General features: G+C 42.6%; 1 protein-coding gene across 2 annotated transcripts in view; it reads right to left on the bottom strand.

Annotated features, from left to right (window-relative positions):
* pdhx (pyruvate dehydrogenase complex component X) overlaps positions 1 to 17,535 on the bottom strand; it is a 47,170-nt gene extending 29,635 nt beyond the window's left edge. Inside the window, exons 1-3 of one of the 2 annotated variants that reach the window (XM_061773163.1) lie at positions 17,354 to 17,535; positions 11,109 to 11,192; positions 5,746 to 5,846 (exon numbers count right to left, since the gene is read on the bottom strand). In XM_061773163.1, coding sequence (XP_061629147.1) covers positions 5,746 to 5,846; positions 11,109 to 11,192; positions 17,354 to 17,489 — 321 coding nt within the window. In that variant the 5' untranslated portion in view covers positions 17,490 to 17,535. The remainder of the gene's footprint in view (positions 1 to 5,745; positions 5,847 to 11,108; positions 11,193 to 17,353) is intronic. The other variant, XM_061773162.1, reaches the window with a different exon arrangement.
* Positions 17,536 to 26,594: the final 9,059 nt, after the last annotated feature.

Genomic DNA, 26,594 nt, shown 5'->3' with positions numbered 1-26,594 from the left:
TCAAAGCTAATCTAAAGGGGTGAATGAACGAGCAGAAGATGAGTGAGTGGCTAAGAGAAATTTATCTCAAGAGACCGGATGGATTTTTCCACAAATCGCCATCCCTACTGATCTGCGACTCCGTGCGCACCCATCTCACAGATACTGTAAAAACCCAAGTGAAGCAATGTAATTCCGAGTTTGCCATCATTCCAGGTGGCTTAACCAAAGAACTTCAACCGGTAGGTATTGGTGTCAACAGGTCGTTCAACGTTAAATTGCGAGCTGCGTGGGAGCCTTGGATGACAGAAGGCGAACACACATTCACCAAGACAGGGAGGCAACGCCGGGCGAGTTACCCCACTATCTACCAATGGATCGCGGATGCCTGGGCTAAGGTATCAGTCTCAAGTGTCGTCCGAGCTTTCACGAAGGCAGAAAGAAGAAAGAACTGAAAAAGTGAGTGTATTATTTTGTATTTTGTATTTGTATTGTATTTGGTATGGTCCGGCAGGCCCGGACCATGTGTCCCCATCCTGCCTCAAAGTCTGTGCGGACCAGCTCGCTCCAGTCTTCACTCAGATCTTCAATAGATCTCGGGAATTGTGCGAAGTACCATCCTGTTTCAAACGCTCCACCATCATTCCAGTCCCCAAGAAACCTGCAATCTCGGGTCTGAATGACTACAGGCCTGTCGCTTTGACATCTGTGGTCATGAAGTCCTTTGAACGTCTCGTGCTGGACCACCTCAAGAGTGTCACAGGTCCCCTGCTGGACCCCTTGCAGTTTGCCTACCAAGCGAACAGGTCTGCGGATGATGCAGTCAACATGGGACTGCACTTCATCCTAAAACATCTCGACAGTGCAGGGACCTACGCGAGGATCCTGTTCGTGGACTTCAGCTCAGCGTTCAACACCATCATCCCTGAACTCCTTTCATCCAAGCTTCTCCAGCTCAGCGTCTCACCTGCCATCTGCCAGTGGATTTACAGCTTTCTGACGGGCAGGACACAGCAGGTCAGGCTGGGGGAGGCCACCTCATCCACACCCAGCATCAGCACTGGGGCGCCCCAAGGTTGTGTCCTCTCTCCGCTGCTCTTCTCTCTCTACACGAACGACTGCACCTCAGCGAACCCGACTGTCAAACTCCTGAAGTTTGCAGATGACATCTCTGTCATCGGCCTCATCAAGGACGGTGACGAGTCTGCATATCGACAGGAAGTGGAGCGGCTAGAGCTGTGGTGCGGCCGACACAACCTAGAGCTGAACACGCTCAAGACTGTAGAGATGATCGTGGACTTCAGGAGGCATCCTTCGCCACAGCTGCCCCTCACATTGTCCAGCTGCCTTGTGTCAACTGTCGAGACCTTCAAGTTCCTGGGAATTACAGTCTCTCAGGACCTGAAGTGGGCGACCAACATCAACTCCGTCCTCAAAAAGGCCCAGCAGAGGATGTACTTCCTGCGGCTTCTGAGAAAGCACGGCCTGCCACCGGAGCTGCTGAGACAGTTCTACACAGCGGTCATCGAATCAGTACTGTGTTCTTCCATCACAGTCTGGTTTGGTGCTGCTACAAAAAAGGACAAACTCCAACTGCAACGGACAATCAAAACTGCTGAAAGGATTGTCGGTACCCCCCTACCCACCAATGAGGACTTGCACGCTGCCAGAACTAAGACAAGGGCGTGCAAAATCCTCTCGGACCCTCCGCACCCCGGTCACCAGCTCTTCCAGCTCCTTCCCTCGGGTAGGCGCTACCGATCAATGCAAACTAGAACTAGTAGACATTCCAACAGCTTCTTCCCTCTTGTGATCAACTTCTTAAACACCTGACCTACAATTCCATTACAACATGCTGGCAATTTTTTGACTTGAGTTCGTTGTCACATTTCTGTGGGGCCAATTATGTATTACTCGTGCACTCACTGTAGTTGTCTCGCCATGCTGCACTATTTGCATATACTGGACACTCATGCCAGAGTAGCATCTGCTCCATTTGCACACTGATTGAGGAGTATCTGTAACATTTGCACAACCAACATTGTCCCAGATGATTGCACTTCTCGTCACTTTAAACCGCATACACTCCTTGAAGTCTCAGCGCCCTTTGCACAATAGTCATTGCACCGGACTATTGCAATATTAGTCATTCGAACTGCTCTAAGTGCTAGAGGACTCTGCATCTTTTTGCACAATTGTCAAAAAAAAAAAAAAAAAAAAAAATGTACGGGCATTACCAGATAACTAGCAACTCTTTACTGCTCAGTGACTGTTTTTTTTTTTTTTTTTTTTTTTTGTCAATGTCTTTCTGTCTCCAAAGTGTTCTGTAAATTGACTGTCTGTTGTCGTACTAGAGCGGCTCCAACTTCCGGAGACAAATTACTTGTGTGTTTTTTGGACATACTTGGCAAATAAAGATGATTCTGATGTGTTACAACTGAACAATGTTGAGTTATTGTGAATGAGTTGAATAAAGTTTGAATTACTTGACTGTTTTGTTTCGCTTAATACACAATATAATCCAGTACGCCTTATGTATGAAAATAGACCCCTTCATTGATAGTGTGTGACGACAATGATGTGATGAAATGATTAGCTCCAGCCCTGGTCTGAGCCAGCTAAAGTATGTCACTGACGGCCACACCGCCAAACTGTGATTAGCGGCTCATGCATTGATGAAGGCGGCAGCTGGCTAGCTAATTACCTAACGTGGATTTCAGGACACATTGACCATCAATGTGCTGGAATATGCTTCAATTCAATGCCATGAAGGAGTCCGGCCGCTATGCCCGCACATAAACGCGGACTCACCCAGCATCTGGGCTTCTCTTACCCAATCGATTAAGCTGGGGAACCCCATGAGTCTCCCACTTGGTGCCGAAATGAACCTTTTTGCGAAATGGGGGGAAAACTAACCACCCGATGAACTGTGAGAGAACGACATCCACACACGCCAGAATAACCGCGCAAAGGCAAGGCTTTTGGTGCGGTCGAACAATGCTACATCTATAATTGACGTGTTGTCAAGTGTATATCGACAAATATCTGGAACAATCAGTGTTATGGCCGTAACGAGTTAGCAACGAGTCAGTGATTACTTTGACAAAATATGGATGATCTGTAACATGGACAGCTCTGTGAATGACCCCCATATTTAACCATTTTGGAGCATACTGAGGTCTATGCCAATAGCAATCTAGATAGGGCTGGGGAAGCAAAGCAAGTACAGCAAAGCAAATGTATTTATCTAGCAGATTTCATACACAAGGCAACTCAATGTTCTTTACATTAAAAGCATTTAAAAACAACAACAAAAAACAGCTCAGAAACATTTAAAACGAGAAAAAAGTACAATTAAAACAGCGTACAGTGCAAGAAATATCATTTAAAAGTGGAAATGCTCTAAAAAGCATAAGGAAAAAAAGAGTTTTTAACCTTGACTTAAAAACATTCACACTTGGGGCTGAGGTCACTTCTGTTGGCAACTTATTCCATTTGTGTGCAGCGTAATAACTAAATGCTGCTTCACCGGGGGGGGGATTACTCGGTTAGTTGATGAAATATCTATAGGATAATCGATTCTAAAAAGACTAGATGTTACAGCCCTAAATCTAGGTATGCATTTGTCAAATGTAGGTGATTATGGTGGTCAACATATAATATACATACAAAAACAATTAGGTGGTTACAAAAGCTCTGTTAAAGCTGCCTTTCCATCGGAATCTTGTTTTTTTTCTACTGTTTTAAGCTTAACATTGTTCTGAATGCATCTTTGACATGTTTTAAGTTTGACATCTACGTAGTTTGTCAATTGAATGCAAAAGACAATAAATGCATAAGGCTTGCAAAACGAGCGCATCAGATTTCCATGTGTCTGTGATGTAGTTTTGTCAATTAATATTCAAATACCTGCTCACTTCGTGGTTGGTATCCACCCACTTAACTCAGCTGAACAGCAACACAGCATTTATGGGTTTTAAGAGAGTCTTAGCTGCTGCCGAGCCATATAAATACAGTATTAGTAGTATAAAGTATACATCTGTTGTGTTTTACAACAATACTTAACTATATTTATAACTCATGATGTAACAGTGGATGAAATAGCAAAGCTTGCATATATCCCCGTACTCGCCAGCAATGATCATCGCTGCAGATTCAATTCCAATGAATGGGGGCGGATCATGAGCATAAACGTCAAAATATTCCCACTTTTCATTTTATTTTCATCTCTCCCTTTTCAGATCATGTTCCGTATTAGTAGGCTAACAATCCAACAGTTGGTTAATTGTGCTTCACAATGATTAGTAACGGAGGATGAGCGCCCCGCTGGCCGGTGACAAGCGGCCACGAGGGTCGCGAGGTAGAGGGGCTGTAATGGGGAGTAGAATTGGCAAGAAAAAAAAAGCCGCACAAATGAACACACACACACACTAAAAGGGTGCTCCAGCCTCCGCCTATAACAGGCTGTTTCTCTGCAGAGTGGCATACAGCCGGCTTGACTTGTGCTGGCCGCGCACAGCGCTTCGTCACCGGCCGACGGGGCTGAAACGGCGAGTAAAAATAGGAAGTGAAAAAAACTAAACAAAGGAACCAGTGGGGATGACTTGTCATGTCGGCCATGTTCACTTCACAGCACACCTTCGCTGAAGGCGAGCTCGCCGACGACCCGCTAAAGAGGACCAAGGTGGGAGGAGCCTATAAATGTGGCGCAAATGGAGCGAATGAGTGTTCAGTGTGTACAAATAACCCTGCGATCAAACTCTAGCGAGTGACGTGATTCTGAACACTGCCTCGAAGGACATGATGTCACTATGCACTACGCTGGCAGATGCTGTGATATGGACCAATTAGAACCAAGCTGTTTTCAATATTTAAAATGGGAAAGAAAGGGCATTTCCAACCCAAATCATCTTGGCAACCTGATAAAAGGACATCAAAGATTATAAAAATGAAATAAAAAATGATGGAAGCGCACCTTTAATGGAAGAATAGTTAACACATTCTGTGGTTCAGCAAAAATTTGTTCCCACATTGGACATGCAATGCTTCCAGCTTTAGATTTTCTTATTAACTATTAACGTCACATTTTATTTTGCAGTTTTTTGCTAGTGGGGTTTATACAGGTGTTTCTCTTCCTGCCTCTGCTATAAAGCCCCGACCCTAAATTCTTCACTGGTTGCTATGGAAACTACCATCCCCACAGAAGCGACGTAAAATGGGAGTAAGGGAATGTGGAAAAAGGGAAACACCCAAGAAAGAATAGCATAAGACCAATGGTTTGAATTTGCCAGTTGTGGCCCATTTAATAATCACCACAAGGTCATAGTTCATAGCAACATGATGTTCAAAATGATACAGGCTGCAAATATGCAGGGTTGAAGGGCAATAATCCACCCTGTACCATGCACTCTAAGATTAAAAATGGGAGACAAAGTTTAAACTATATTTAAATAAAAGCAAATACCTGTACTTCGGGGTGCAGCACGGATGTCAAAGTCAAACTGTTGCTAAATCTTTGCAAGCCTATTAAAAATTCAAACTTCTAATAACACAACGGGGGATAGACCTGGAGAAATATATGCCACTAAAGACAATCCTTCTGTGTGCTGTGACTGTGTAAGGAAAGACGAATAAATATAGCAAAATAAACCAGTTTAAGGACAGGATTAAAAACAACCACAAATAATCTTGTCTCATAGTAGATACAAAATAGAGTACCTACACCATTGTGGCAATCAGGATTGTCTCTGATTTTGGTATACTCACCAGGATCTTTGCCATGATACCATCGTCATTAGATTCCATAGTAACGACAGCTTTGTCGGTCTCAATTTCACAAAGGGCATCACCTGCTGCCACTGCCTCACCTGCAATGGTAAAAGAGTGCACATCCACAAATATATTATGTAAATGTCACATTTTAAACGACATGAAAGCATAAATACAAGAGAAAATGAAAAGAATGCCAGTTCAGCAAATGTTGGTGTAAATAATTTCTTCTAAACTTTGAATTTTTAAACAATTCTACAACCACAGCAGCTTTAATACACAATAAAAACAAATTTACGAACAGAAAATCAGTATTTAAGTATTTAAGTGACACAAATTAGAGAGACATAAGATCCAAAATCCAGTCTTTTTTTATCTGAAACCAATCAGCTAAAAATTACGTGATCAGTCCCAATTTCCGATCACATGAAAGGATCAGGAACAACTCTCTTCTTCTTCTTTTCCTTTCGGCTTGTCCCGTTAGGGGTCGCCACAGCGCGTCATCCTTTTCCATGAGAGCCTATCTCCTGCATCCTCCTCTCGAACACCAACTGCCATCATGTCTTCCCTCACGACATCTATCAACCTTCTCTTTGGTCTTCCTCTAGCTCTCTTGCCTGGCAGCTCCATCCTCATCATCCTTCTACCAATATACTCACTCTCTCTCCTCTGGACGTGTCCAACCCATTGAAGTCTGCTCTCTCTAACTTTGTCTCCAAAACATCGAACCTTGGCTGTCCCTCTGATGAGCTCATTTCTAATTTTATCCAACCTGGTCACTCCGAGAGCGAACCTCAACATCTTCATTTCCGCCACCTCCAGCTCTGCTTCCTGTTTTCTCTTCAGTGCCACTGTCTCTAATCCATACATCATGGCTGGCCTCACCACTGTTTTATAAACTTTGCCCTTCATCCTAGCAGAGACTCTTCTGTCACATAACACACCTGACACCTTCCTCCACCCGTTCCAACCTGCTTGGACCCGTTTCTTCACTTCCTGCCCACACTCACCATTGCTCTGGACGGTTGACCCCAAGTATTTAAAGTCCTCTACCCTTGCCATCTCTTCTCCCTGTAGCCTCATTCTTCCCCCACCACCCCTCTCATTCATGCACATATATTCTGTTTTACTTCGGCTAATCTTCATTCCTCTTCTTTCCAGTGCATGCCTCCATCTTTCTAACTGTTCCTCCAGCTGCTCCCTGCTTTCACTGCAGATCACAATGTCATCTGCAAACATCATGGTCCACGGGGATTCCAGTCTAACCTCATCTGTCAGCCTATCCATCACCACTGCAAAAAGGAAGGGGCTCAGGGCTGATCCCTGATGCAGTCCCACGTCCACCTTAAATTCTTCTGTCACACCGACAGCACACCTCACCGCTGTTCTGCTGCCCTCGTACATGTCCTGTATTATTCTAACATACTTCTCTGCCACTCCAGACTTCCGCATGCAGTACCACAGTTCCTCTCTGGGTACTCTTGTCATAGGCTTTCTCTAGATCTACAAAGACACAATGTAGCTCCTTCTGACCTTCTCTGTACTTTTCCATCAACATCCTCAAGGCAAATAATGCATCTGTGGTACTCTTTCTAGGCATGAAACCATACTGTTGCTAGCAAATACTCACTTCTGTCCTGAGTCTAGCCTCCACTACTCTTTCCCATAACTTCATTGTGTGGCTCATCAACTTTATTCCTCTATAGTTGCCACAGCTCTGCACATCACCTTTGTTCTTAAAAATGGGCACCAGTACACTTTTCCTCCATTCCTCAGGCATCTTCTCACGCACTAGAATTCTATTGAACAAGCTGGTCAAAAACTCCACAGCCACCTCTCCTAGATGCTTCCATACCTCCACAGGTATGTCATCAGGACCAACTGCCTTTCCATTTTTCATTCTCTTTAATGCCTTTCTAACTTCCCCCTTACTAATCATTGCCACTTCCTGGTCCACCACACTTGCCTCTTCTACTCTCCCTTCTCTATCATTTTCCTCATTCATCAACTCCTCGAAGTATTCTTTCCATCTACCTAGCACACTGCTGGCACCAGTCAACATATTTCCATCTCTATCCTTAATCACCCTAACCTGCTGCACATCCTTCCCATCTCTATCCCTCTGTCTGGCCAGCCTGTATAGATCCTTTTCTCCTTCTTTAGTGTCCAACCTGCCATACATGTCATCATATGCCTCTTGTTTTGCCTTTGCCACCTCTACCTTTGCCCTGTGTCGCATCTCAATGTATTCCTTTCGCCTCTCCTCGGTCCTCTCAGTGTCCCACTTCTTCTTAGCTAACCGTTTTCCTTGTATGATTTCCTGTACTGTGAGGTTCCACCACCAAGTCTCCTTCTCTCCTTTCCTGCCAGAAGATACACCAAGTACTCTCCTGCCTCCTTCCAGAATTTCTCTTTCACCTCTAGGTCACATCCTACCTGTGGGGCATAGCCACTAATCACATTACATATAACACCCTCAATTTCAAATTTCAGCCTCATCACTCGATCTGATACTCTTTTCACCTCTAAGACATTCTTAGCCAACTCTTCTTTTAAAATAACCCCGACTCCATTTCTCTTCCCATCTACACCATGGTAAAATTATTTAAACCCTGCCCCTAAACTTCTAGCCTTACTGCCTTTCCACCTGGTCTCCTGGACACACAATATATCAACCTTTCTCCTAATCATCATGTCAACCAACTCCCGAGATTTTCCTGTCATAGTCCCAACATTCAAAGTCCCCACATTCAGTTCTAGGCTCTGTGTTTTCCTCTTCTCTTTCTGCCGAAGAACCCGCTTTCCACCTCTTCTTCTTCTTCTTCTTTGACTTCGACTTCGACCCACAGTAGCTGAATTTCCAACAGCGCCCTGCAGGTTGACGGCGCCGGTGGCGGACGTTGTTAACCCGGGCCACGACCAATCCGGTATGGAATTCTTTGGATGAACGCTCATATTTGTTTGGCAAGGTTTTAAGCCGGATGCCCTTCCTGACGCAACCCTCTGCATTTATCCGGGCTTGGGACCAGCCTACAGTTTGCACTGACTTGTGCCCCCCCATAGGGCTGCATTGATCAGGAACAACTCTAATTTAGAGTTATTAAAAAGGACTCATACCACTTCTTTCTTTAGTCAATAGCATTTATAGCCATAAATAGTTGCAAGAAAAACAGAAATCTGAAGTCAGTAACATTGACAATCATGGTTTATTGCCAAATTTTTTCTGAAGCTAATCAAGAGTGGACAGTGGATGATCGAATCGACTTTGTGACACATCCATGCATTAACTTGTGAAAAGGTCAGTTATGATACAGGTAGGCCTATGAGTTAAATGTCAAATACTATGCTGATCTAACCTCTGATCACACCTCTATCTCGCTGGAAAAAAATAACTGCTGAGACAATCACCTTGGCCTTTCAGAAACAGACAGGATCACAAACAATTACAGTAAATTATGCAAAAGATGTATCTACAAAACACATATAAAAGTTGGTCTGGTGAAATGCATTCATTCATTTTCCGAGCCGCTTATCTTCACTAGGGTCACGGGAGTGCTGGAGCCTATCCCGAGAGGCGGGGTACACCCTTAACTGGTTGCCAGCCCATCGCAAGGCACATAAACAAACAACCATTCTCACTCACATTCACACCTACGGACAATTTTTTTTCAATTAACCTACCATGCATGTTTTTGGGATGTGGGAGGAAACCCGAGTATCCGGTGAAAACCCATGCAAGCACGGGGAGAACATGCAAACTCCACACAGGCGGATTTGAACCCGGGTACTCAGAACTGTGAGGCGAATGTCCTAACCAGTCGGACATCGTGCTGGTGAAGTAAGTCAGTATAAATGGGTGGGTCAAGAGAAGGATGGATGGAAGATGGGCAGGTTTAGATGTTGGAAGCCCCAGGGTGAAGGAGCAGTGGTATCAAGAATGAATTTTATCAGAATTTACACCAATCTGATCGGCTTGATCGGTATCGGTCGATAATTAGCATTTTATGCTGATCGGCTTTAATGTCATAATTCGCCGATCCGGTCAATGCTGTCATTGATCATCTCTGCAAAAGACATTTCCTCCGCGTCGCCATCGTGTACAGTATATCTAAATCCAAAAGCTAGTTTATTTTTAGCCTTGTCGCATGTCTTTTGACATACTACTGTAAATATCTGACAGCCAAAAGTTATTTAAAGTTATTAAAAAAATAACACCCATTATTTTTGTCATGTTGTAATGCTGGTTTGACCTGACTGATTAGAAAACATTACCTGACAAGAGAATACTTTTGAAGATATTCAGTATACAGCACACAAATTAGTTTTTCTATCTAGCTTTAGGTATACTGACAGGCAGAACAATGAAATCCTCTTCTGCTAGATGACAGAAGGTAGAATTAACCTGTTTATTCACCTGTTGCCATTCACCCTACAGAATACTAGCTTTGTGTTCAACTAAAAATGCTCATATTTCTAACTGAGTAAGTAAATTTGTGATTAAATTATTTGAGATCATATTTTTTTTCAGTATATATAATTGCTGTGAGATTTTTGTTCAGTAGTGTGACATGAGATGTTTTTCTAATGTAAAATATGCACTTTGGCTCTGTAAAGGTTGGGAAACCCTAAGGAACGCAAGGAGAACGTATTTACCGCTAGGTATGTTTGCAGTGCGAATAATATAATTTGCATGAATATGTGAAAAGACAAAATGAAGACAGTATAAGCTTTGGGAACACACTTAATGGGTAAATTATGAAGCCAATTTGTAATTCATTATAATCATTAATATCATATGCTTCTTGAAAATCCCAGGCTTCTTCAGTAGTAGCAATACTATTGAAAAGACACTAAGGGCGAAATGTGTTGTTGTTTTTTTTGGCAGTGAGAATTTATCTTTCATTATCACATCCACATTGTAGGCTACTGTACGTCTCACCCCAAGTCAGAGAAGCCCAAGATAACACAGCAAAAGCAGCCAATCAGAACTCAGTTGTTCATGATAAATTAGGGTCCTGCTGTAGTGCTTGGATAAGCAGTGTTGCCAAGCAGTACTGAATAGTGACTGCCGGGTTTCCTTAAGCCAGTTTATCACCAAAGACCAATGAATGCAACAGTGCACAAGCCCATGTCTTACAGAGTGCTGTGTTGTCATAGAGAATGATGATTGGCGCTTGATGTTGGCCCATGGTTACAAGGTAAATATTGTCATAGTTTTTATGCGCACATGCTTTGGCACTCCTGTGGCATTGACAACTGGACTGGAAAAGAAGAATTAAAATTTGTGATTGTGGTAAGATCTGTCCCGGGGAAGTTGTGCTGAAAAACATTTATGTTAGACACTTGCAAATTAATTTTACCTTCTTTCTTCAGCCATTTGACAATGCTTCCCTCCTCCATGGTTGGTGAGAGAGCTGGCATTTGCACATTGAGTGGGGCGACACCTACCGAAAAAAAACATCATAACAGCATTACTTAAAAAACATTTGAAAAGGCGATTAAAGGTAATGCAGAAATGCTTCTTTGAAAATGGCTATGAAATGGTTTGGTATCTTAATAAACTGCAGTACAGCACAGGAAGACAAAGCACAACAATAACAAAAAAATAAATAAAAGTCATGTCGATTACATCATTGGTGAGGATGGTCGACACAACACCAGAAGACACACACATTCTACAGGCCTGAGAGCAGTGATTTCCAACCTTTATGGAACCAAGGCACGTTACAACTGCAAAATCTCACGGTACACCAACAAACAAAAATGTCACAAATAGTGGATACATTAATTACTGTACGTACTTCCTGCCATCTAATAGAAGAGTATTTATTTGTTCTGTCTGTCACTATGCCTCAATAACAACTAAGCTGTATCGAAATCCCTTGCCGTAGCTACATGTGTAAATTTGTTTTCAAATGGAATACTCCTGTTTTGTGCACTTTGAATGCTTATGATTGACTGTGAGAAAGTGCATTGCCAATCTGGGATGATGTCACATTGAGTCACGATGGGTGACTGTTAAGAATATATTAAAATAATAATAATCCTACGGTACAGTTAGGAAATATTTTATGATTGTAACATTTTAATGTAGAACTGAATATTTCTAATGATTTCATATGCTAACCTCCATTTCCAAACAAATAGTTTTGGTACAACTGGCTTTTGAGATTGGAAACCGTCCACAAGGGGAGCCCCTTCTGAAAAACAACTTTACTTCTACTTATGCAGTTACGTCAGCTAATCGAGTATCTGTAAACGGTGGTCAATCATTTCTATTAATATTCATATCACCTCTAAAGAGTGGTGAAAATGTGTGATTGATATGAGTTTCTTAATTGCTTGTTTGGTTGTGTATTTCTTACACTGCTAACCCCCGCCCCCCAAGAAAAAAAAAAAGCTATGGCAAACCCAAACTGAACAGTAACGTATGACAAAAGATTAATTGTGATTTATCTCATTTTCTTCAAAATACACAATACACAGGCATCTGAATCTTGTAACCAAAAACCAGCATGAGTGCCACATTGTAGTGGAGTGCTGTCACTGAGCTTGGACTGCCCAGCATGGCCACAAACCATCCATCCTTTCGTGGGACTTTCTTGTGCTTGCCCAGTGAATGGTTTGTTTCAAAACCCATCTCAACATGACAATGACCTCAATGTTCTTCAGTAGCCACCACATTGACTGGATCTTAATTGAGTAAAAGAGCTCTCAGATGTGGTAAAAGGAAAACATTTTTGTCACATGAATATGCAGCTGAAAGATGTGCAGACATCGTGTGACACAAACTGATCCAGAACAGACAAAAATCTTAACTGGCATGTTAAAATGGGGCATGTTCTCAAAATAAATAAATACATAAATAAATAAATATAAAAGATAACAAATACAATGCTACAGCTTAAGGATCATAAAAGTGGGGTACCATAATTCAAATGGCTATCAAAAAAAAAAAAAAAGGACATCTGTAGGATGAAGTCTCAGTCCTGCCAAAGTATCTGTTGAGCAAGATGCAAACCTTCAACTTTCCCTACGACAAGTTATTATTTGTCTTTTCATGGCAGCACATAAAATTATCATATTCGATCATTTTGAATTAATACATAATATTATTAACACGGCGGCATGGTTAGACGACTGGTTAGAGCGTCTGCCTCACAGTTCTGAGGACCGTGGTTCAATCCCCGGCCCCGCCTGTGTGGAGTTTGCATGTTCTCCCCGTGCCTGCATGGGTTTTCTCCGGGCACTCCGGTTTCCTCCCACATCCCAAAAACATGCATTGATTGGAGACTCTAAATTGCCCGTAGGTGTGACTGTGAGTGCAAATGGTTGTTTGTTTGTATGTGTCCTGCAATTGGCTGGCAACCAGTTCAGGGTGTACCCTGCCTCCTGCCCGATGATAGCTGGGATAGGCTCCGGCACGCCCGCGACCCTAGTGAGGAGAAGCGGCTCAGAAAATGGATGGATATTATTAACACTGCGAATGGCTGGCGACCGGTTCAGGGTGTACCCCGCCTCCCACCTGAAGATAGCTGGGATAGCCTCCAGCAGCCCACGACCCTAGTGAGGATAAGCAGTAAAGAAAATGGATGGATGGATGGATATTATTAACAAATGAGAGAACTGTGAGAATCTGGGTGTCATTTTTTATTTGGTGCTGATCCTTGATGCTCAAGTTACCAAAGTCATGTAGTTGAAGTTCTGCTTTGCAAAGCTCAGACTGCTAATGAAAATCAAATCATGTATCTCCCCTGTAGATTAAAAAAAAAAACAAATCCAAGCTTTTATCATTTCCAGACTTAACTAATAAATGCATTCAATGGTGGTAAGGTAGAGCAGGTGAAATAAGTAACACGTCACCATTTTCTCACTAAATATATTTCCAAGTGTGTTAAAGATTTGAAAATTTCACCAGATGTTGCGAACAACCCAAGTAATCCATATATTCAAAGAAAGTAGAACAAAATAAGTAGGCTTTACACGATCAGGATTTTTGGGACCGATCAGCGAGTTTAAAAAAACGATAACCGATCAACGAGTTTAAAAAAACGATAACCGATCACCGATCCGATCACAAGATGGAGGAATGTGTCTATTTAAATGACCTGTTCATTTACTGTATATACTTGTTTACTTAATTGCCCAAAAAATTATATTTACAAATAATATCCTCTCTGTTTCTCTATTTATGCCAGTGAGGCATAGTGACAGATAGAACAAATGAATGGTCTTCTATGAGATGGCAGGAAGTAAATACAGTAATTAATGTATCCACTTTTTGTGACATATTCGTTTGTTGGTGTGCCGTGAAATTTTTCAATTGTAAAATATGTTCCTTGGCCCCATATAGGTTGGAAATCACTGCTCTAATCAGATCGTGTATTTTAATCAGTCAGGTCAAACCTGACTGATTTTATTGCAGTAGTCTGACAGTGCAATCGTGAAACATCAAATTTGTCTTGTAGTCTGATCCGGGCATCACGTGTTACCTGTCTCTGACATGTTGTCTGTCCCACACCGCCGCCGTTTTTAAATTTTTTATTTTTTTTTATTATAACTTCATTGGCCGTCAGATATTTACAGTACGTCAAAAGACAACCGACAAGGCTAAAAATAAACTAGCTTTTGCATTCAAATAGCGACACGGTGGGCGACTGGTTAGAGCGTCTGCCTCACAGTTCTGAGGACCGGGATTCAATCCCCGGCCCCGCCTGTGTGGAGTTTGCATGTTCTCCCTGTGCCTGCGTGAGTTTTCTCCGGGCACTCCGGTTTCCTCCCACATCCCAAAAACATACATGGTAGGTTGATTGAAGTCTCTAAATTGCCCCTAGGTGTGAAAGTGAGTCCGCATGGTTGTTTGTTTATGTGTGCCCTGCGATTGGCTGGCAACCAGTTCGGGCTGTACCCCGGCTCCTGCCTGAAGATAGCTTGGATAGGCTCCAGCACTCCCGCGACCCTTGTGAGGATAAGCGGCTCAGAAAATGGATGGATGGATGGATGGATTCAAATATACTGTGCACGCGGCGACGCGGAGTTAATGTCTTTTGCGGAGCCGATCAATCGGCGAATTATGACATTAAAGCCGATCAGCCGATAAAGTATAAAATACTAAATATCGGCCGATACCGATCAGCCCAATCAAATCGGTGTAAAGTCTAAAGCTTAGAAATTAAGTTGTGTGTGATAATGTGAAATGACACAGGGAAAAAGAATTGAACACACGAAGAAAGGGAGATGCAAAAAGGCATAGTAAGCCAAGACAACACCTAAAATCTATCAATCAAATCAATCAAACAGCAATGCATCCCCTTTCAGTGCAAATGAATATCAGTTCTAACGGATGACCTAGAAAAAGCTCTCATTGCCAAGGTGTGAGTCAAGGCACATCTCATGATGGGTAAGAGCAAAGAGCTGTCTTAAGACCATCGCAAACTAATTGTTGCAAAACATAACGATGGCATTGGTTACAGGTGCATCTCTAACCTTCTGAATGCTCCAGTGAGCACGGTTGGAGCCATAATAGGTAAGTGGAAAGCCAATTATACCACCATAGATTTGCCTCTATCAACTGCTCCTTGCAAGATTTCTGACACAGGAGTGGAAAGAATAATCAGAAGAGTTGTACAAGAGCCAAGGACCACCTGTGGAAAGCTTAAAAAAGACCTGGAATTAGCAGGTACTATTGTCACAAGGAAAACAGTGAATAATGCACTCCGCCGCCATGGCCTGTATGCACGCTCACCACGCAAGACCCCATTGCTGAACAAAAAGCATGTCAAAGCTTGTTTAAAGTTTGCTGAACAACATTTGAACAAGCCAGTTAAATACTGTGAGAATATAGTCTGGTTGGATGAGAGCAAAATTTAACTGTTTGGATGCCATAATGCACACCACATTTAGAAGAGAAATGGCACTGCACATCACCCTAGAATTACCACACCAACAGTAAATTTCGGTGGTGGAACATGATGGTGTGGGGCTGCTTTTCAGAAAATGGTACTGGTAAACTTGACATTATTGAAAGAAAGATGAACGGGCAAGTGTACAGAGACATTTTTAACAAAAATCTGCTGCCATCTACAAGGATGATGAAAATGAAACGGCGGTGAACATTTCAGCAGGATAATGTTCCAAAACATACTGCCAAGGTAACTCTCAATTGGTTTCACCTGACTTGAATCCAATTGAAAATCTATGGAAAGAACTGTAACTCAAAGTCCATAAAAGAAGCCCACGGAACCTTCAAGATTTTAAGACTGCTTGTGTGGAGGAATGGGTCAAACTCACACCAGAGCAATGCATGCGACTAGTTTCTCCATACAGCAGGCATCTTGAACCTGTCATTGCAAACAAAGGCTTTTGTACAAAGTATTAAATAAATACCAGTTAGCGTGTTCAATTATTTTCCCCTGTGTCATTTCACATTATTACACACAAGTTAATTTCTGATCTTATTTCTTCTACTTTCTTTGTATGTATGGATTATTTGGGTTGTTCCCAACATCCGGTGTAATGTTCATGTCAATAGCACGTTTGGAAATATATTTAATGAGAACAATTGTGACGTGTTAAATACTTATTTCAGCCGCTGTATGTATTTAAATTAAGGACTTAAAGTCCTTAATTCAAAGTTTACTTTGTTTGGGACAACCATTTTCTTTTGTGGCAGACATATCATTACATTTAATGTGTTATTCTGTTGTCATTTTCTGGATATGCTAATTCAAAGTTCTGGCTCCTCTCAATGCGGAGGAGCAGCGGCTCTACTCAGAGTCCCTCCCGGATGACCGAGCTTGAGGCTCGGGGCTGAGGAATGTGATCCCCCTGTAGTTAGAACACACCCTCTGTCCGGTCCCCCTTCTTAAAAAGGGGGACCACCACAACAGTCTGCCAATCCAGAGGCACTGTCCCCGATATCCACGCGATGTTGCAAAGGCGTGGCAACCAGGACAGCCCCACAACATCCAGAGCCTTTAGGAACTCCGGGCGAATCTCATCCACCCCCGGGACCTTGCCAGCGAGGAGCTTTTTAACCACCTCGGTGACCTCAACCCCAGAGATAGGAGAGCCTGCCTCAGAGACCCCAGACTCTGCTTCCTCATGCGAAGGCGTGTCGGTGGAATTGAGGAGGTCTTCGAAGTATTCTCCCCACCGACTCACAACGTCCCGAGTCGAGGTAAGCAGTTCCCCATCCCCACTATACACAGTGTTGATGGTGCACTGCTTCCCCCTCCTGAGACGCCGGATGGTGGACCAGAATTTCCTCGAAGCTGATTTCAACATAGGTAGTGATGGTTACAAAGTAACTACTAAACGTTGTCGGAGTCAGCCTACTCAGCAATTATAATTCGATTATACTATGATAGTAAAACATGTATCCCTCCTTGACATTTGCAGCAGGATACGTCGTTCTGCATGGACGAGTAATAGTGTCAGTTATTGTCAAAGAAGTGAGACTAAACTCGAAGATGTATATTGAAGGGTTACTGGAATGTGGTTAGTTGGAAAATTGTGAAGTAACCTTATTGAAGGAGAAATCGCTAGAAATGTCAACGGTCGCCGAGCTACCGTATTACACAAAATTGCACATAACATCACTCACCGAAGGCCCATGGAGACTGAAAGAAGTGTCTGGCGTGCTCCTGTAACGACTGCGTGATCCACAAATAGTTATTAATGTTCGATAATTTAAGGCCGAATACAATTCCTTGACGACCCAGACGCAAGGAGGCCGCCATGTTGATACCCTCCTTCGGAGAGACGCGCAGGTGCCTGATTCAAATGTTTAGATTTCAGGAGTCTAATGTTGCTTTATTTTACTTCACATTTATACAAAATATACAGAGTAAACGAGTACTTTTACCTTTTAGTATTTGTTTCAGTTTAATATAGATTATTTTAAAGACATGTGAACAGGCGTAAGTAACTCCTATAAGGTCCTTTCAGGACACTGGTCATAGATGTTTATACATAAACGACTAGTTTTGCGGGTTGTGCTAATGTTCTTAGAGTCAGCGCATCTGCCATATTAGATGTGGCAGATCTGTGTGGTTGGTAATCCAAATAAATGAACCGAACCAGTATACGAAGAAAGTGCACAAAGTTATTTCTTTGGATCGTGTCATTTTGTTGCAGCTTTTTTAGACCTTTTCTCCAACTTGATTTTGTCGGGACAGATTCTGTTCAAGTGATTTCTTGATTGAACTGGTCTGAAGGTAATCAGGCTTCAATGTAATCAGTGAAAATTAACCAAAAATTTTGATTAGCCACAATTAATTTATGATTTAACAAGGGGGGTAATTAGTTTTTCACACAGGGCCAGTTAACTTTAAATAGTTTTTTTTTCCTTAATCAATGAAATCAGCATTTAAAAACAGCATTTTAAGTTCACATGGGTTATATTTGTCTGATATTTACATTTGTTTGATGATCTTCAACATTAAAGTGGGGAAAGTATGCAGAAATATAAGAATTTGAGAAGGGGACCAATACTTTTTCACGGCACTGTAGTGGGCCTAAATATTTCATCTATAATATCCAGATTCTGAAATGTAGATGTGAGGTGCATTTTCTAAATAAAGAGCACTAATGTTTACATTACATATGTTTTATATTCAGTTATTCATCGACCTTTTCACAATGTTTGTAAACAATAGGGACAAGTTCAGTTCCGGGTGGTAGAAAGCGAGTGCAGCTGAGAGACGCTGACTGAAAACAATGACGAAAAATAGTTGTGTTTGGGGTTGCACTGACAGATATGCCCCAAAAGATTTTGTTTTTTTCCCGCGTTACAGCACTTAATATATATATTTGTCTTTGCATAATTTAACAAAACATAATGGCTTGCCTACCAGCTATGTCAGCACACTCTCCATGTCTCCATTAAAAGGGCACATTGGTGTCATTTAATTTAATTTAATTCGCCAGTCCCTCAATGTTCAAGTACGTGTGGGGTGCCATCATGGTGAAAAGGTTTATATAAATTTAACTACTGATGGCAATCACTAGAGAGGGACTCTTTTGATTGCTGTTTTCCGCTACTTTCTCAGCCATTTCTTTGTAAAGTTAAGTTAATAAATCTAATTAAGTAGGAAAGACTTCTTTGTGTGGATGCTTTTTTCACTTGGGAAATATTTTCAGCATTATGCACATGCACATATAGTGGCCACTCATGCCAGAGTAGCATTTGCTCCATTTGCACACTGATTGAGGAGTATCTGTAACATTTGCACAACCAACATTGTCCCAGATTATCGCACTACTCGTCACTTTAAACCGCATACACTCCTTGAAGTCTCAGCGCCCTTTGCACAATGGTCATTGCACCGGACTATTGCGATATTAGTCATTCGAACTGCTCTAAGTGCTAGAGGACTCTGCATCTTTTTGCACAATTGTTGTTTGTTGTTGTTTTTTGTCAATGTCTTTATGTCTCCAAAGTGTTCTGTAAATTGACTGTTTGTTGTACTAGAGCGGCTCCAACTACCGGAGACAAATTCCTTGTGTGTTTTGGACATACTTGGCAAATAAAGATGATTCTGATTCTGAATCTGATTCTGATGCGGGACTACTATTAGCAAAATTGTGTTGTAATGGCCAACTATATTAAAAATTTCATTGTTCAGTATTAATCTCATGAGGTTTGGCTTTGACTGTAAAATGGTTGGTACAATTTAAAGCAAAAACTACAGTAAATGAGGCAGTTTTACAGATTACTCCGCTCTAACACATCCAATATGGCGGCACGCTCGACGTACGATGTAGTACTTGAGGTTCGTTTAATGTTCTATGTCTATGGCCCGTTAAACTCTGGTGTTCGCCTCTCCCTACTGCCACCTGCGGGGGGGGGGGGGGGGGGGGGGGGGGGGGGAATTGCGTTAACAAACGCAACATATGCATATTTTAATATCAAATTGAATCCTAAATTTTACATAAGATTCAAGGTAAAAACTGCTCATCAGCTGTGCCTTATTTAAATCATGTATATTATTCTTTATTAAAGTTCCGGCGGTGATGTCCACAACATGCTGAGCACATTTCATCCAGGCTATAAATTGAGTACATTTACAGAAGTAAGGTATATAGTGAGTTACAGGATGCCTGTAATAAACGTGTGACATGAAGACCTGTGAATTACTGGAGATTTAACTACATTCATCATGCACAATTACAATCAACAATCTGGCTTTGTCAGTTTGGAGCTTAGAAATGGAAACCAGTCAGAGATTTGTCAACAAGAGTAGCAAACGACTCAAACAACTGCAGTCACAGCAACCCCACACTGTTTTGTGGTTTCATCTACTGTACATACTCGAAATACAGGTTTAGTGGTCTTCCTGTTGGGTTTTTCAGGCTGACGCACCTCTGCCAGTGCCTTTGTGCACAGGTGTTTTCAGCACTCCGATCCCAGTTAACGCTTTCCAAACCAACAGAATGGTAAAAGTATACAGACTCTGAAAAGTACTTAAGTAAAAAAGAAATTGTCTTAAATAATGCCATGGGCGGGCAATATCTTGCTTCTCTGAATCTATCGCCGTTGTCATTAATGCGCCCTGGTTCATGTTCATCCATGTCGCTGCTGTCCCTGTGTTTTTATTTTTGGAAATTTTTTTCCAGGCCTCATTTGACCTCAAGATCTCAATCAATCACGGTTGACTTTACCTTTCTCGACTGAAGTGTATTTTACATCATCTTGTCATCGACGAAGGTTGATATCTATTTCAGTACAATCACAAAATATTACATTATAGTACTTAGTTACTTCCAACCACTGCAGAGCAATTGCAGGCATTTGTCCTACCATCTCCTCCACCCAGATGCACAGCAACATACGTAGAGTGCTCAAGCATGAAATGTTGTATTTGGGCTACAGCATATGACGGAATCTAAATGATTTTGCATTTAAATCCAACCCATTTGAAAATGGGAATTATTATATAATTTCTACAGCCCTTGTCTCCATTAGGTTTGCCACTTGTCACTGAGACAAGTGTCAATATTTCAATTTCAGTCAAATGCTGTGTGGAATCGGCCACTCGACTCTTTATTGATTTTAAAAGTCATATGATGATTTAGACCAGTAACCACACTAGATATATTTTTAAGTAGGGTGTTTATACAGTATGGCAATTTACGTATGTCTCTGTAATAATCTGGCAAAAATCTACTTTTTGATTCTCATTCTTCTCAGAATGCTTACTTGGCTTGGTGGTGGCGTTAAGCAGCTACTGTGCAATAGCATCAATCCTTAAAACATTGTTCATGTTTTAGGAGTTAAAAAACAAAACAAATTTTATTTCATTTATTTATTTAACCTTTACTTATGCAAGTACGGCAACTGAGAACAGATTCTCATTTGCAATGGAGACCTGGCTGCAGATGGCAGAGGAAAACAAAACACAATAAAAGCAAATACAAATACACATACAACAAACTGTACAATGTAATATAAAGTACTTACATATTTACATAACGCTTGCTTAATTTAGGGAAGGAGCCGGACGGAAGTGATGATGTCCGAAACCTCGCTGCCCAGCTGTACCACGTGACTGATTCGGGAAGTGCTTCAGTTTGCCGCGAGGTTTGACACCAACATAAACACCTCATGCAGGCTCCGTTTAAAATGTGTGTGTTTTTAGAGAGTCGCTGCCAGCTCAGCGTTTGCATAAATATTGTGTAGTCTGTACAGGCTAATACTTGGGCAATGAAGGTTCTGTGAGTTCAAACCACAAGCAGGACTGCGCTGCATAAATAGCTATCATAGAGGCTTATCAGTTACATTTGTTCATCAAAAACGGAATTTTCCACCAGTTCTTATTTTATTCAAAGGGAAGGTATTTATTGTGTTCCAAGAAACTAAGATACCATATTTACACGACCATAAGGCACACTTAAAAGTCTTAAATTTTCTCCAAAATGGACGGGGCGCCTTATAATGCGGCGCGTCTTGTGTGTGCACCGAGTTCCAAAATCTGTAAATGTTGTTGTGTGACTTCGATGAGCGCTCCGCTTGACTGACTGGGAGCATTTCCTGCCGTTGCTGCTTATATAGAGGAAAGGCAGACGTGACTGAGGACAGCATGCGGACGTAAAGGGGGAACGGTGCGCGTGAAGTAGGACGCGAAAGGCACGCCCCCAGTAGGTATATAGCGCCGGTTTGTGCATTGTGCAAAACAACATCGGTTTGGCTAAGGACCCCCCGAAAATGGCACCTAAGAAGAGACACGCTTACGAAGCACAGTTTAAACTGCAAGCTATCAGTTACGCGGAGGAACATGGGAATTGAGCAGCTGCGAGAGAATTCAACATCAACGAATCCATGGTTCGCAAGTGGAGGAAGCAGGAAAATGAGCTCTGCCAAGTCAAGAAGACGAAGCTGAGTTTCCGCGGAAACAAGGCGAGGTGGTTCGAGTTGGAAGACCAACTCGAGCAATGGATTAATGAGCAAAGAACAGGCGGGAGAAGCGTCTCTACAGTCACCATTCGACTGAGGGCAATAACGCTTGCAGAAGAAATGAAAATCAAACATTTTCAAGGAGGTCCGTCTTGGTGCTTTCGTTTTATGAAACGGCGCCATCTATCCATCGTGGCAAGGACTACCGTGGTGCAGCAACTTCTGGCGGATTACAAGGAAAAGCTGGCCATCTTCCGCTCCTAGTGCAGTAAAAAGATTGCTGACAAACACATCCAGCCCAACCACATCACCAACATGGACGAGGTGCCGCTCAGTTTCGACATCCCGGTGAACCACACTGTAGAGAAGAAGGGGACCACCACGGTAGCGATACGCACAACGGGGCACGAGATGTCTGCTTTTACTGTTGTACTTGGTTGCCATGGTAATGGACAGAAACTGCCACCTACGGTGATTTTTAAGAGGAAGACGCTGGTTTAAGAAAATGAGAGAGTGGCTGAGTGAGGTGTACGTAAAGAGACCGGATGGTTTTTCCACGCGTCACCGTCCCTGTTGATCTGTGACTCCATGCGTGCCCATCTCACAGCCGCTGTGAAGAAACAAGTGCAACTAAGACTGGGAGGCAACGCCGGGCGAGTTACGGCACCATATGTGAATTGATTGTGGATGCTTGGGCTAACGTGTCTGCTTGCACTATTGTCCGAGCTTTCGCATCATTCCTGAACAGCCCCCCGGCAACGAGACTGACTCTGACAATGACGAGAGGGAACCTGGCGTGTTTGATGGAGAACTTGCCCAGCTGTTCATTTCGGATATAGAACATGAGGACTTTGATGGATTTGTGGATGAGGATTGATCAAAAAATAACGTGAGTACATTGTTAAATACTTCAATAAAGTACAACCGAATTCAGTTTTGCTCCCGCTGCCTTTTTAAAAACATTGTTTTAGCGTGCATGCATGCTACCGTATGTATTAAGCTAGCGTATGTTTTACCATGCCTGCGCCCAATAATACGGTGCACCTTATGTATGTGTTAAATATAGAAATATAACCCCGTAACTGAGACTGCGCCTTTTAATACGGTGCGCCTTATGGTCGTGAAAATACGGTATAATAAAACCTGACTGGGAGAGGGAAAAAACTTGCTCTTGAATGAATCACTTAAAACAAAAATGGTGATAAACTAAATAAGCACTTTCAAAGTCCTCTGTCGGCGGCACGGTGGCCGACTGGTTAGAGCGTCAGCCTCACAGTTCTGAGGACCCGGGGTCAATCCCCGGCCCCGCCTGTGTGGAGTTTGCATGTTCTCCCCGTGCCTGCGTGGGTTTTCTCCGGGTACTCCGGTTTCCTCCCACATCCCAAAAACATGCATGAATTGGAGACTCTAAATTGCCCGTAGGCATGACTGTGAGTGCGAATGGTTGTTTGTTCCTATGTGCCCTGCGATTGGCTGGCAACCAGTTCAGGGTGTACCCCGCCTCCTGCCCGATGACAGCTGGGATAGGCTCCAGCACGCCCGCGACCCTAGTGAGGAGAAGCGGCTCAGAAAATGGATGGATGGATGAAAGTCCTCTGTCTGCTTAAGCCCCATGCTATTTTCCAAAAGTGAGAGAAAAACATTATCCAATCTGCCATACTAGTGATGAACAATCTACGCACACAGTGTACCTTAAAAAATAATATATTTTACACTGCGGCACGGTGGACGACTGGTTAGAGCGTCAGCCTCACAGTTCTGAGGACCCGGGTTCAATCCCCGGCCCCGCCTGTGTGGAGTTTGCATGTTCTCCCCGTGCCTGCGTGCGTTTTCTCCGGGCACTCCGGTTTCCTCCCACATCCCAAAAACATGCATTAATTGGAGACTCCAAATTGCCCGTAGGCATGACTGTGAGTGCGAATGTTTGTTTGTTTCTATGTGCCCTGCGATTGGCTGGCAACCAGTTCAGGGTGTACCCCGCCTCCTGCCCGATGACAGCTGGGATAGGCTCCAGCACGCCCGCGACCCTAGTGAGGAGAAGCGGCTCAGAAAATGGATGGATATTTTACACTTTGTCGGGAAATTACTTGGTACAACATTGTTTTGTAATACCAAAAAGCCAAAAAGACGCAAAAATGAAATGCGTCACACATGATGTGGCCTAAGATACAGCTGCCTGTGACTATGCATATGGCCAGCAGGTGGTTTCGTGTGCACACGAAGCATCAAGAAATGAACCATTACTCGAACCAATGGCTGAAGTGTTACGATGCTTCATGAAGCTTCATCTCGCTATCACTGCTAAATAGACATAGTCCAAAGAAATCTTAATTCAAAGAAAGAAACACACTGAAAGAAAAATACTGATAAGGAAACATGGGCTATGAAAACAAAGGATAATCGACAATGCAGCAACCTAGACTGAACCAACGCAAATAACTAAATACAGACAAATTGACGAGACAACGAGGAACACTTGGACAAGACACAACTGCCTGGAGGGAGCCGAGTGGTTGACACAAGGTAGCGGGTTGACAAGAACAGGTGTAAACAAAAAACATTAACATTAACAAGGGAAAAACATGGCATGGAATAAAACAAAAACAAAATATAATTTAACCAAAACACAGACGATGACACTGTGAAGTCAGATTCCTAGTTATTTGTAGCAAGTTCCAAATTGAACAGCAGAACCATTATGAGACGTATATTGTTCGGGTGTGGCTGGGAATATTCTCATTCGTCCAGGTCATCTCATTGTCAGGGCATTTAATCGATCGCAACTGGACTGTTCTGCTCGTCTTAGAAGACATTTCACCTCTCATCTGAGCAGGCTTCATCAGTCCATGCAACAAGGTTTCGTTTGGACAGAACTAGCCTGGGTTGTTGGTGTAGAAACTCAACTACTCAAAGTTGGAGGCACACCCAAAACCTCAAATTATATATATATATATATATATTTACACACATGCGCACACACACTCACATTCATCCATTTTCTGAACCGCTTATCTTCACTAGGGTCACGGGCGTGCTGGAGCCTATCCGACCTGACTCTGGGCGAGAGGCGAGGTATGCCCTGAACTGGTCACCAGCCAATCACAGGGCACATATAAATAAACAACCATTGGCACACACCAACGGAAGATTTAATTAACCTACCATGCATGTTTTTGGAATGCCGGGGGAAAACCGGACTACCCAGAGAAAACCCACACAGGCACATTTTAGAATGACAAGTGACATCCAGTGTTTGTACAGTCACTGTAAAAAACAAGAAGGTGCATATAGTAATGCATGATAGAGAACATTTTTTTAAAATTGGTTTTAACATAACAATTGTGTAATTACCTGTCATCTCAGCCCAGTGGGGAAACAGGCCTGCTGACTGTCACTCTGTGTACAATGACATGACTGAAAAAAGTGACTTTGGGTGCATCTATGCATTCCTTTTTTTTTCTCCTTTTTTTTTGTTCGCCCTGTGCCTGCATGGGCTTTCTCCGGGTACTCCGGTTTCCTCCCACATCCCAATAACATGCATGGTAGGTTAATTGAAGACTCTAAATTTTCCATAGGTGTGAATGTGAGTGCAAATGGTTATTTGTTTATATGTGCCCTGCGATTGGCTGACGAGCAGTTCAGGGTGTACCCCACCTCTTGCCCAGAGTCAGCTGGAATAGGCTCCAGCACACCTGCGACCCTAGTCTAGGATGAGCAGTATGGAAAATGAATGAATGAATGTTTAGCAGTCCTGTGATTGGCTGGCAACCAGTTCAGGGTGTACCTTGCCTTTTGTCCCAAGTCAGTAGGGATAAGCTCCAGTACACCCGCGACCCGAGTGACTAGAAGTGGTACAGAACATCAGTGGATGGATGTTTCACAATGTAGCAGCTCTACTGGTCAGTTAATTTAGTTAATAAGTTTGTTCTTTTGAGTGAGCCACACCAGTGGGGGTTGTGACCCTAAAGAGGATAAGCAGTAGGCCTCTAGAAAATGGATGGAGGAACCCCTGTGGGTAGGACCAAGTGGCAACAGTCACAGGTGCAACACTGCTGTGGTCTAGATGTAAAGCAGTCAGTTAATAAAATAAGGTGCCAATCAAAAGCCCACTATACAAATGAAGGGTTATGTAAGCCAGATAAATCAGAGTCAAGATTACACTGTATTTGCATGTGAGAACAGCAGCACAAGTGGCTTCTGTTCATTTTAGTATTATCTTTTTGGCTGCCCCTGGTAGCAACATCGTGGTAGAGATGGCCTGCAATTCTGCTGTCACAATAGAACTATAGTTTTATAGACAAACTCTATAAGGTTCAGTCATTCAGTTACAATTTATGACTGCGGATTCATCCACCATATTATAAGATAGACAAGAATGATTGAAGTGATACATATTTCCCCCCTCATATATACGAGGATGTCCCACTGCAACACATTACTTTCAGAAAAA

This window comes from Phyllopteryx taeniolatus, chromosome 5 (genome assembly GCF_024500385.1).
Source record: "Phyllopteryx taeniolatus isolate TA_2022b chromosome 5, UOR_Ptae_1.2, whole genome shotgun sequence".
NCBI lineage: Eukaryota > Metazoa > Chordata > Actinopteri > Syngnathiformes > Syngnathidae > Phyllopteryx > Phyllopteryx taeniolatus.
This window is presented reverse-complemented; position numbering and strand designations above follow the sequence as displayed.